Source organism: Limulus polyphemus, unplaced genomic scaffold, assembly GCF_000517525.1.
Source record: "Limulus polyphemus unplaced genomic scaffold, Limulus_polyphemus-2.1.2 Scaffold8012, whole genome shotgun sequence".
Classification (NCBI taxonomy): Eukaryota; Metazoa; Arthropoda; class Merostomata; order Xiphosura; family Limulidae; genus Limulus; species Limulus polyphemus.
This window is the reverse complement of record NW_013673622.1, coordinates 20,198-31,803: the sequence shown is the minus strand read 5'-3', so window position 1 is coordinate 31,803 and position 11,606 is coordinate 20,198. Positions and strand designations below refer to the sequence as shown.

The window sequence follows — 11,606 nt, the reverse complement described above, 5'->3', positions numbered from 1 at the left end:
GCTCTAAAAAACATTTGATAATTATCTGGAGATTTCGCATGTGAAATTTAAAAATGTTCTAATGCATTAAAGTATTTTTAATCTTAAAATCAAAATTGGATAGTCAACATTCTGAAAGAAAAAGGTTTATGAGAAAATTTTTAGTTAAAAAATCTTAATACTTGATTTAAAAACCTGATATTTTGTGTACGAAAACCTTGTAATGTTTACCAATAACCTGCAAAATTTTGTATAGATGCGCATACATTATCAAAATTCATAGTATAATTACTGCTATGGATACTTTCATGGTTACGAGTTGATTGGATTCCACCCAACACGTAATGGAAGGGTTATTTTTGTTTTGTAGTTTTTGGCATTCCAACTCTAAATATTTCAAGTATTATGATCAACATGTTGTGCTGTGAAATTATTTTTACAATTTTTAAAATAGAAAAATTTACATACCTTTTAATTTTTTATCAAAAGTTTTTACGTTTTTCACAAAAAGTTAATTTTTTAATGTTTTATTTTTCTTTCCTATCCTTTAGCATTATTGTTTATCACAACACACATGAACAGATGTTCTCATGGTGTCCTTGACAGCAATGCTTTAGCTGTCATCAGAATGCTGGGACATTTACCTGCTACACTAAGCCCGATAAACCGAGGCAGTTTGGCTTATGTTTTAAAAATTATTAAACCTTTCTAATATGCATTTTAAAACATAACTAACACATAATTAACTAAAATATAAAAGTAAAAACTTAAATACATTTTAATTGTCTATTTAACTAATATATTTATAGGTGAGAAACAACTCTAAAGCATTAGCGAGAAGAAAAGCAAAAACAATGCTGAGAGAGTTTGATAAGTTTTCTATGGAATTCTTCACACAAATTTTAAACTAACTTGGGAGATAGTATTTCAAAATATGGTCTTACTATTGGTTGCAAACATTTAACTCAACCAAGTATAACTGGCTGAGAAATCGTGTGGACGTGGCATCCGTCAAGAGTTCCAAGAAAATTATTTCTCTTTTCTCGAAAGAAGAATGTGTAAACAGGACAATTAACCTAGATTAATATCTATATATATATATATAGAAGGTTTGGTATATCCAACTCTTTTCAAGTTACAAAATCCTAAAGTGAAAACTTTGTGAAATTGTACGTCAAACTGAAGTTTAAAAATTTTTCCTTTCGGTTTCTTTTGAAATAAAGGAATTAAAATTGAACTACAATGTAAATTTTAATGATAATTTCATTGGTATATATTGATAGTAAGATTTATTAATTACGTTTTGAATGTAACAAGGTAAAATCTAGTTACATGCACAGTACAGGGGTGCCTGTATATATAGGGCTAATACGGTTGTATTTTGTTATAGATCCCACCAGGAACGTCATCTCATGCAAGAATAAGAGTAGCAGGAAAGGGTATTAAGAAGATGAACTCGTATGGTCATGGGGATCACTACATTCATATCAAAATTAAGATACCACAGTAAGTCTCTGTAATGTTTTTATTTCATAATAAGACACTGTTTTTTAGGTATTTTTAGTTTGGGTACCAAAAAATGTTTTACTGTGTCTTGTTTTGTGCCCGAACTCACAGTTTTGGTAGCAAAAAATGTTTTACTGTGTCTTGTTTTGTGACCCAGCTCACAGTTTTGGTAGCAAAAAATGTTTTACTGTGTCTTGTTTTGTGACCCAGCTCACAGTTTTGGTACCAAAAATTGTTTTACTGTGTCTTGTTTTGTGACCCAGCTCACAGTTGGAGTACCAAAAAATGTTTTACTGTGTCTTGTTTTGTGACCCAGCTCACAGTTTTGGTAGCAAAAATTGTTTTACTGTGTCTTGTTTTGTGACTGAACTCACAGTTTTGGTAGCAAAAAATGTTTTACTGTGTCTTGTTTAATTACTCTTTTCCTCATAACAATCATGGTAATGTTTCAGTTTGTTTTTCTAGACAAATAAAAACTTTCTAAGTTGTGTAAACAGAATAAAACAGTTTTATCATACTGTATTTTGCCGGAACAAAAAAGAAATGTAACTTCAAAAAAATCAATAGCTTAAAAATTTGTAATTTTCTGATATGTTAATTGGCTAAGTGGTAAATCTGAAGACTTGTAATACTATTGGCTAAGTGGTAAATCTGAAGACTTGTAATACTAAAAGCCAGTTTTCAATACTCATGGCGGGCACAGCACAGATAACCGATTGTTTAGCTTTGTGCTTAACAACAGACAAAATATTCTGTATTTCGAAGTTGGAGAAAAGTAAATAAGTGATGTAATGTATATTGATTTGATTTTATTTACTGTGAATAAACTAATGAAATATTTTTAGCAGTGTAAGTAAATTTCCCATGTTTTGTTTATTTCAGAAAGTTAACACGTGAACAGAGAGCCTTGCTTCAGGCATATGCTGAAATAGAAGAGAACACACCAGGCACAATAGATGATATAACTGACACGTCGGAAGGTTAGTGCTTTTACATTATTTCAAGCACAAAGAAAGGTGGATATTTGTTAGCACAAAATTTAAGGAATATACGAGTCTATTTAATGAGTAGAATTAACAACAATGTTTGTAATTTTTTTGTTATGTTAAAGCTCAGTTACTAGGACTTAGATTGGAATTACAAAGAAGGTATTATTTTATTTCTGTAATGTCATAGTTGCTTTGTCTTTGTCTGTAGTTTTAAACTACTTTTATAAATGTAGAGTTTCAAATGTATTGATAAGATAGATAGTAATATAGATTGTGTTTAATTTATTGGAAATATACAAATTTTATTACATTTCATAAAATAGCAAAATAATGATAGGAATTTCTCTGTTTACAAGATGTTTATTTCTTTTAAATTTTCTCTTCCAGAAGTTTGTTTATTACCATATATCACTTTGTTCGAATTAAGTACTCAGATTTGTAATTAAAAATTGCTTCATCGTATAATATGTTGAATAATGTTATTGGGGAATGATTTTCTATTGTAATAAGAAAACAAGTTTGATAATGAAGTATTATTTCATTTCATACTGTAGATGTACAGCTAACACTAATACCAATACTTGCAAACTAATACTACATTTTGCATGTTCTAGGCCTAACAGGGTGCAATAAATACCCTTTCGATATTGGTGAAAGGGTTAATATTTTTTGTTCAATATCTGTACAGAGGTTAATATTTTTATTGGTGAAAGGGTTAATATTTTTCCATTTGAAGTTTTAGTGAAATTTAAAAGTAAATAAAGGGGTACAACAGTTTTATTAATATCTACTCATTATTGTTTGTTGAATTACACGCAAATCTGCTCGAGAGCTATCTGTGCTAGTCATCCCTAGTTTTGAAGTGATAGACTAGAGGAAAGAGAGCTAGTCAACACCACCCACTGTCTTGGACTACTCTTTATCTGTAAATAGTGTGATTGATTGTCACAAAAAGAGGGCTGAAAGGGGGAGTGTGTTTGGTGGCAGGATTTGAACCCACTAATTACAAGTCAAGGTCCCTAACTACTAGGTCATACCAGGTTTCTTAGCTATTAGTAATTAGATAAATACACCCTTATACATGGAGAGTGGATTGTTGGAGTAATGACTTAACATAAGTCGAAAACATATTGTCTATCAACTTTTTAACAATGTTTTTGCAATCAAATTACTTAATTGAAATGACTAAACTTTGTTAAGCAGTTGACTGTTTTACAGCTTTTTAAATCACCTTTTTTAAACTAGTCTAGAAGTGAGAAGTGGTCTGTTAGCCCTAACCATATTAAATCTGATGTGGATATTAATAAGTATCGAATACTCTTCATTACAGTCAGGTTTCTAGTTATTGGTTTTGTTTGTAAACATAAATGGATGCTTTATTATAATTTGTTTCAAGCCACTGTTTTACTGAAATTAAAATTATTTTTTTTCATGATCTAATAGCACAGTCTACTTGTTGAACTTCAGATTGATTCTGAAACAGTTGTTTTTATGGAGTTGTCTTTTGTGTTTTTCATATGTTTCATCTTTATAAAACTGTGGAAATTCGAGGTGTCAGTTGCGTAATGATTTGTTTCTTGAATGATGGGACTTGTTATCCTAATCCTGTAAGTGATCAAGATAAGCCCTTGCTTCTTGCAAGATGAACACAAGTCTTCACCTATCAGCATCTGTAATTGGGTGTAGCCTACAGGTTAGCATACCCAGATGGTGAATCTGACAATGGTAACCTGTTGTTAAAGAAATATGTTCCGCACCATACCGTTGGGCCATTGGTGTGAAAGTGATTATAAGATCTACTATATAGTGAAACAAAAGTTGATGATGAGTGCTGTCGACTAGCTGCCTTTCCTCTTCCCTATGAATTTAAAATTTAGGGCAGCTATGTGCAGAAAGACCTTGTGTAGATTTGCACAAAATTGGGAAAAAACATAATTCAGAAAGTTGTTTTGGAATATTTGCCTGCAGACACACACATTTTGTATGTTATGTTTGTTATATAATTACATTTCTTCACACACACACACACACACACACACACACTTTTATTCTGAGAAACTAAGGATTGTCTTTCTTGTGAATTATAGTAAACTCTGCTTTTTACCAAAATGTTGAGTTTCTTAGTTGTATCTTATATTACTGTTTTACAATAATAGGTATAGTGTGACTTTTTGTTTTACTTCACAATGTTTGATATAGTATAAAGAACTTGTGTTTGAATACCAGTGTCACCCTCTTCAGAATATGACAATAATAAGTTATTATTGAATGTTCAATTGGACCAATATAATATTTTCTATTTGTTTGTACGTATAGGAAAAAAGAAATCTTATGCCGGTAGTGAAAGAACACAAGAACAAGACAGTGACACTGGTATTCTAGGGAAAATAAAGAAAGCTATCTTTGGCTAGATTTATTGGTAAGCGGTATAGATGTAAGGAAAGACATTTACTCTTAATAACTTGTTTTAATGATAATGTCAGTTTGTATCTTTTACAATGTTAGTGATTAGCTTACCAATTTCAATTCTGGGGGTAAATTGTGAGATGTGAATTTAAAAAAATTAGTTATAAATTGTGTATATTTTTTTGTATCAAATTAATTTTTATTAGATTACGAATTTCTTGGGTATAATTAGTAGATCATTCTTTAGAATCAGTTGAATCATTTATTATCATTAATAATATTCTTAATTTTGTTCTTCTTTTCAGGAAAACGGTTGATGGAAGATCCCAGTGGTTTAGTGATGGAGATACGAAAAGTCGTGAAAGCAAACATTTCTAATGATAGTAACAAAATAGCAAAAAAATTATCTGATGTGAAAAAAATATGAAACTAGTTGACTTATTTGAAATTGTTTTACTTGTAATATTTGCTTGCAATAAAGAACATGTATATTATTTTATGTTTGAAATATCATCCAAGTCTTACCTGTGCATTCTTGAGAATTTTGAAGTTTCGAATTGGAGAAAAAAAAAATTGTTGCAGGTGTGGATACAGGATTTTTGATTGTGGGTGTTCTTCCACCTGGTCATGAAACCTATTGAAAAATTTTCCTTTCTATGTTTGGTAGTCCATCAGAAAGAGGAGTTTCAACCCCCCCACTCTTGATCTGCCCTTGTATTGAACTCAGAAATTATAATTTTGTATAGTAATTGGTGTGATCTATGTTCTCAAATACCAGAGTTATTAATGAGAATGTTTAATTATTCACTGGTACTTTTAAGAAATATGCATGCATTAGTTCCAGAAAGATTGAAGAAGACCTACAAATATTAATTTTTTGTTCCCTGTGAACATATATTTCAGAGTAAGAGACATTTTGAACTATAATCTTCTATTCTTCAGCTAAGGCCTGCTTGTGGTATTAGTTTTTCCAGTTTGTTATCTCGGTCAATAATAGTACATCTGACAAATTATTCTCCTTCATAGTTAATATTTGTTATTTAAAAGTAGTGGAGAAAGTTAGATGCAAAATTGAAGTGTCTGGTTAGTGATATGTGCCTGAGAATCAAAATAATATCTTTGAAAGACTAGATAATTTTATTACTCTACAAAGAACCTTTTTTTTTTCAAAAGAGAGAGAGAGAGACATAAAGAACTATCTTTTTACAATTTTTGTTTTTCATTGCTCAAGTATTGTAATTCTTTTTTCAAAAACTATAGTATGACGTTTTTATGTGATGCTTTTAATTAATGAATAAAAAAATGCATTACAGATTTAACAATGTCTTATTGATATTCAGATTTAAGTTAACTGAGATCTTAGTAAGTGCTAATTAATATGCAGCTTTGAATGTCTGGAAGCTTGTTCTTTTGTAGAATACTTGGTAAGTTTTAATTTTTGTGGTGGATCTAGAAATATGGAAATAAATGTTATTTGATATAAATTTCTCAGACCTTGTATTTATACTTAATTTACAAATATTTCATTTCAGTTAAAGCTTTAAACAAAATGTACAAATTTGGTTTGTTTTATGTGAGTTTCACTAATCTAAGTAAGCTTACTCTTATAGGAATGGTGATTTTTCTGTAGAATAATCTTCTACAACAAAAACATTTTCATTTCTTATCAAGAATTCAAAAGTTTTTTAATAATGCTACTGACTTAATAAAAACCAAACAATGACAATCTTCAGAAAGTATTTTATACATGAAGAACTACTGGTGTTGCTGTTCCTTATAGTAACCATTTAACACTTAACAGCAATCTCTAAAATAACCAATTATGCAATATTGTAACCCAAACATTTAGTTAGTTTTATTAAACTTTGTGGAGGTGACATTATTAATTTTAGCAGTAATGTAAGAAGTTTACCATACTACAGTATTTCATACATACCTGTTTTCAAGAACTAAAATTTGTCTTATCAAGGACTAATTAACTGCAGCATGGTTGTTTATAATTCAATGAAATTATCCTGTATGTTGTTAATATTTGTAGTTCTATGACAATATGTGAACAAATACATATTGGTTGACTCAAAATATATATGTAACTGTGGTATATCCAGGTGAACTGAATAAATGTTAGAGCTATTGGATAAGTTTGCTAAATAACTAGAGATTATCACAAGATATCAGTTGTGAAGGAACAAAAGTAACTTGAAACAAGAACATCTTAATGGCTTTCTCGACCACGTGTAATGTGAAGCCTGTATATATCCAAAACAAAGAATGAATCAAGATTAACTATAATTATAATAATACAAGAAGATAGAAACAGCTGATATTTTCATATACTACACTTTTGTCTTCCCTACTTCAGGCTTGTCCCAAGTGAACAATTAACTTTAATTAACACACTGGTCAAGGATAGCATTAACTCTTTCTTTTTTCCAAAAAAATGCAGACATTACAACTCTTGAACAAAGAAACAAAAATAACATAAACAATGAATGTAATACGTGATGGGCAATTAAACAAAGAAAAATGATAATATAACAGAATGAATTAAAGAAGATACATTACACAGTTACGTTTCACAACAATACCTTTTAACACAGAAGTAATACATAATTTAAAAATAAATCATTTAACACAGGTGCAACTAATACAAAAAATAGGCCCTTTAACACACAAGATTTACACAGACATTCAAACAACGAACACTTGCTCCCTCCTATAGTCTAACACACTATGCAGTACATTGAAACAAAGCAGATTACAGTTTAAAAGGATAAATTCTAAATGGCACAATACAGAATGAAAATTACAAAGTTCAAGATTAAAATCATTTAAATTAACGTGAAAATACAGAAGTATGAAATACATAGTGAGACTAAATATAAACACTGCACACTGGAAAAGAGGGCAATAATTAGAAAAAGAAAGTCTATGATGATAAAAACAATGAAAGGAAGACCATAATACAGCAATCAATACATCATACATCCTTTAAAAAAATAAAATATACACCCCAGTATATTTTACACCAAATTCGAGTTCAGCGATACTGTAAACCTCATTCTAGTCTCCCATTATACCTGGGAGCGTTTTAGACCACTTGGAAGGTAGCTAGATCATATAGGAAAGGAAATCCCGTGGCCATCTTGAGTTCATCTGCTAAATTTGGTCCTACTAACACCAAAAGTATGAGATGACAAATAAAATAAAAAACACACATTGTTAGTTGTAGTAGTGTTTTGTCCTGTGTAATGCTACATTTGAGTTCTAAATATCTATACTCGAGATAATTAGGTTCAAGAAAGATATTACTATGCTCTATCATAAAAATAAAGTCAACTATTTTTTGTATTCTATAAACGAAAAGAACTGTGAACACATTCGTGGAATATTTTAAAAATCTGGCAGCGGTGGGATTCGAACCCACGCCTCTGAGAGACTGGTGCCTAAAACCAGCGCCTTAGACCACTCGGCCACGCTACCTAATATAAAATGTTATAGTAATTTTAAAAATTATATATTTTTAAATTACTTGGAAGTGTCTATAGGTGTTTATTTTTTTGTCATCTGGAAAACGTAATCGTGTTATTTTTATACACTTTTATATGACCTCTAATATAAAACTTACAATATTTAATATATCGCGAGGATGATCGAAAAAAGACTACGCTAGGGCCCTCTATATAAGAAAGGAGGTCTGTACTTACGTCACATCTTTTGAAATGCTCAGTTCTAATGAGCCAAAGCGCGGACATTTGAAAAATAAATATGTTTCCAAAAGCAAAAAATAAAAGGTTTAACGAAGAGTGTGGTAAGTTTATGATAAAGAAGAAAAAATATTTGTTAAATTAGTTGAGCATTCTATTTGGATTTAGTCGTATTTTTTACCCTTTTTCCACATAAAAATAAAATCGTAACTTGAATTTCAAAAAGTACAATGCAACTTGTAAGTTATATAACCATAAGTTATTAAGTATTACTATTCAGTATTACACTTTTACAAATTACAGTATTACTATTAGTCAACTACAACTTGCTTATGTATATAGTTATAACTTATAAGTTACAACTTTGCACAAGTCAAATCTGTTGGTAATTGAATTTTCAAATATTGGGCAAGTCTTTGTATTATTATTATTAGAATTAGAAATGATATTAGTTTAGCAGGCCCTCTTAACATAATGATGAACTTCGATCGTTTAATTTGCTACTTGTAAGTTGTTGTATTGTGATTGCTTATAATACCGAAATATTCCAAAATACTGCTCAAATTTACCGAAATATACTGTTGTCCCGAACTGTCAGTGCTAGCTCTAAAATAATAGTATAGTAACACAAATTTTAATTGTATTACAAGTAATTAGGCTTGATATTAATAGTAATAGTATACAGATAGATATACCTAGTATCAGGATTAACCCTACCAGTACCACTAATACTAGTAGTAGTAGTGGAGCTATGACATTGCAACTGTAATTTCAGTAGTCAGTTATTTGGGTAACATTTTATGTTTTTTTTGTTTCAGAATGGTATATTTTACAGTTAATTAAAACGTTTTTACTTTTAGTTAATGTAAGTGTGACTGATAAGTTTTAATTCATAGAACTAGGTTGATAATCAATTGTTTATAAACCACAGTTTAGAAGCTATTTGATCATTTGCTATAGTATAGGTTGGTTGTGTAGAAGTTAAAAGTCAAATGATTATATTATTTTACAGATCCAAGGGACTGTATGTTAAGCATAGAAACAGGGAGTCAAGGCTTTCTTTTTTTCCAGAACAAACAAAAATAGACAAGTAATATATGTGTATATTGAAACAATGATATATTTATTTATTAACATGTTATTAACATCATCAGGCTTTTATTTTCTCCAAGAGTTTGTAAAATATCTACTCAAACATTATCTCAGTATTTCAGGTACTGATCAGGCAATTTGTTTGACATATATATATATATATATATATATAATTATCTTTTAACTCAGAAACTCAACCAGCCTGAAACTTAATCCAATACAGCAATGTATAACATAGAATATTTAGACTTTTTTTTTTACTTACTTCGTGAGTTCTTATGCTATGCTGAGACTGCAATATCAGATCTAGGATTTTGTTAGGCTATGAAACATTTATTAACATGTATAAACCATGCATTATTTATATTTTATGAATATGATCTATATAAAGCTCATGTATTCTATTTGAATTTGTAACTAGAGTAGCAAAAAAATTAATTATTTATTTAAAGTACATAAACATTCAAACATTACAATTAAGCATTGCATAAATACACGTGAATCTGTTCAATGTATACAAATATAAGCAAGTATGTGGACAGAAATAAGAACATAACTCTGATAGTTTGTGACAGTACGTAGGTCCAAACAAGGAAGACTTTATCCTAATAGTAAAAAAATGGTTTGTGGCTGCAATCCACGAGGAAGTAGTGAAATAAATTGTTGTAGCTACCCCCCCCTCCCCAAATCCACCACTGCTCTGATGAAACTGTAAAACCAAAATGTTGACCGTTCACAACTATTTACTCAATATAAGTTGGTCGATTTAATGACTGATACTTAGTGTTCGGTGTAGACTATGCCTGCTTCATTCAGATAACACTTTTTTCTCTTAGACAAGATGATGATTTTGTTTCACCATATCCTTTTAATTTAGAACATAACTTATATGACTTATAGGAGAATTTAAATAAGGTCACATAATGGCAGCTCTTTACATTGCAAAGCTTAATATGATTATTTCATTTCAAACATTTTGTGATTATCAAACATCCTAGCTACTAAGCAGGAGCATCATTTGCTAAAGGACAAAGGGGGAAGTTCCCCCTCCAAACTTTGTAGGATATAAGATGATTTGAGTTTTCCTCGCAAATGAATAAAAGAAGTACTATACTGAAACTTTTTTAAAATGTGTAACTGTTGTTAAGATAGAAAAACTACATATCAAGTGAGTTTTAACTTGAAGTATACTGCGTGTGAGTGTAAAGAGAACTAAAGATTAACCCAGTAATTAATATTGTAAGTTTAACCATTCTTACTAAGTGTATATAAAGGCATGAAATGAAAACTTACAATTGTAAGCTTAGGAGAAATAGGTTGATCATATACTGATATAATAATACTAAAGTATATTATAAAATGTTTATAAACAAAAATAATATATTTGTATTAAGCATTAAGCGAATCTCGCATAAAATAAATTTAGAACACAAATATTTGACTGAACTAACTTTGTTCGATTGGTCGGACCTTCGTGGATTCAGTTTGTAGTTTTTGTACTCTCACTGCTTTCACATATATTCTAAGAGAACAAATATTTTAATCTAATGGCTACATTGTTATTTATATGTAGATTTTACAATTAGATTTCTAAATCGTCAGTAAATGTAAGAAAACTCAATTATTAAATAGCATCTGACTTAATCTCATTTCATGGGACTGAGATCGTGGTGTTATTCAAACTTATTACATGGAAGTTTTAGTTTCATTGCAATAAGTTAAGTAATCAACTTCATCTAGCTTTAGTGAAAGGTTACTTTTGATGTAGATGTGTACCAATCTCAAAGGATTAAAGGGTGTGGGTTTTTGGATATTACATTTCAAACTGAGTAAACATTAAAGGGTGTGGGTTTTTGGATATTACATTTCAAACTGAGTAAACATTAAAGGGTGTGGGTTTTTGGATATTACATTTCAAACTGAGTAA

At 29.8% G+C, this 11,606-nt stretch overlaps 2 protein-coding genes and 1 non-coding gene across 4 annotated transcripts in view; 2 read left to right on the top strand and 1 right to left on the bottom strand.

Annotated features, from left to right (window-relative positions):
- LOC106475046 (protein tumorous imaginal discs, mitochondrial-like) overlaps nt 1–5,433 on the top strand; it is an 8,835-nt gene extending 3,402 nt beyond the window's left edge. Inside the window, exons 3-6 of one of the 2 annotated variants that reach the window (XM_022379261.1) lie at nt 1,370–1,485; nt 2,368–2,465; nt 4,791–4,893; nt 5,186–5,323. In XM_022379261.1, coding sequence (XP_022234969.1) covers nt 1,370–1,485; nt 2,368–2,465; nt 4,791–4,885 — 309 coding nt within the window. In that variant the 3' untranslated portion in view covers nt 4,886–4,893; nt 5,186–5,323. Of the gene's footprint in view, nt 1–1,369; nt 1,486–2,367; nt 2,466–4,790; nt 4,894–5,185 lie in introns of both variants that reach the window. The other variant, XM_013935744.2, reaches the window with a different exon arrangement.
- A 2,849-nt stretch (nt 5,434–8,282) lies between these two features.
- Trnal-uag lies at nt 8,283–8,363 on the bottom strand. Its single transcript has one exon. It is a non-coding gene; the product is annotated as a tRNA-Leu (tRNA).
- Nucleotides 8,364–8,610: 247 nt separating this feature from the next.
- Nucleotides 8,611–11,606, top strand: part of LOC106475045 (golgin subfamily A member 4-like) — a gene marked incomplete at its 3' end in the record, with an annotated part of 21,076 nt that continues 18,080 nt past the window's right edge. The window contains exon 1 of the mRNA XM_022379262.1: nt 8,611–8,691. Within this exon, the coding sequence (XP_022234970.1) occupies nt 8,649–8,691 (43 nt within the window). The remainder of the gene's footprint in view (nt 8,692–11,606) is intronic.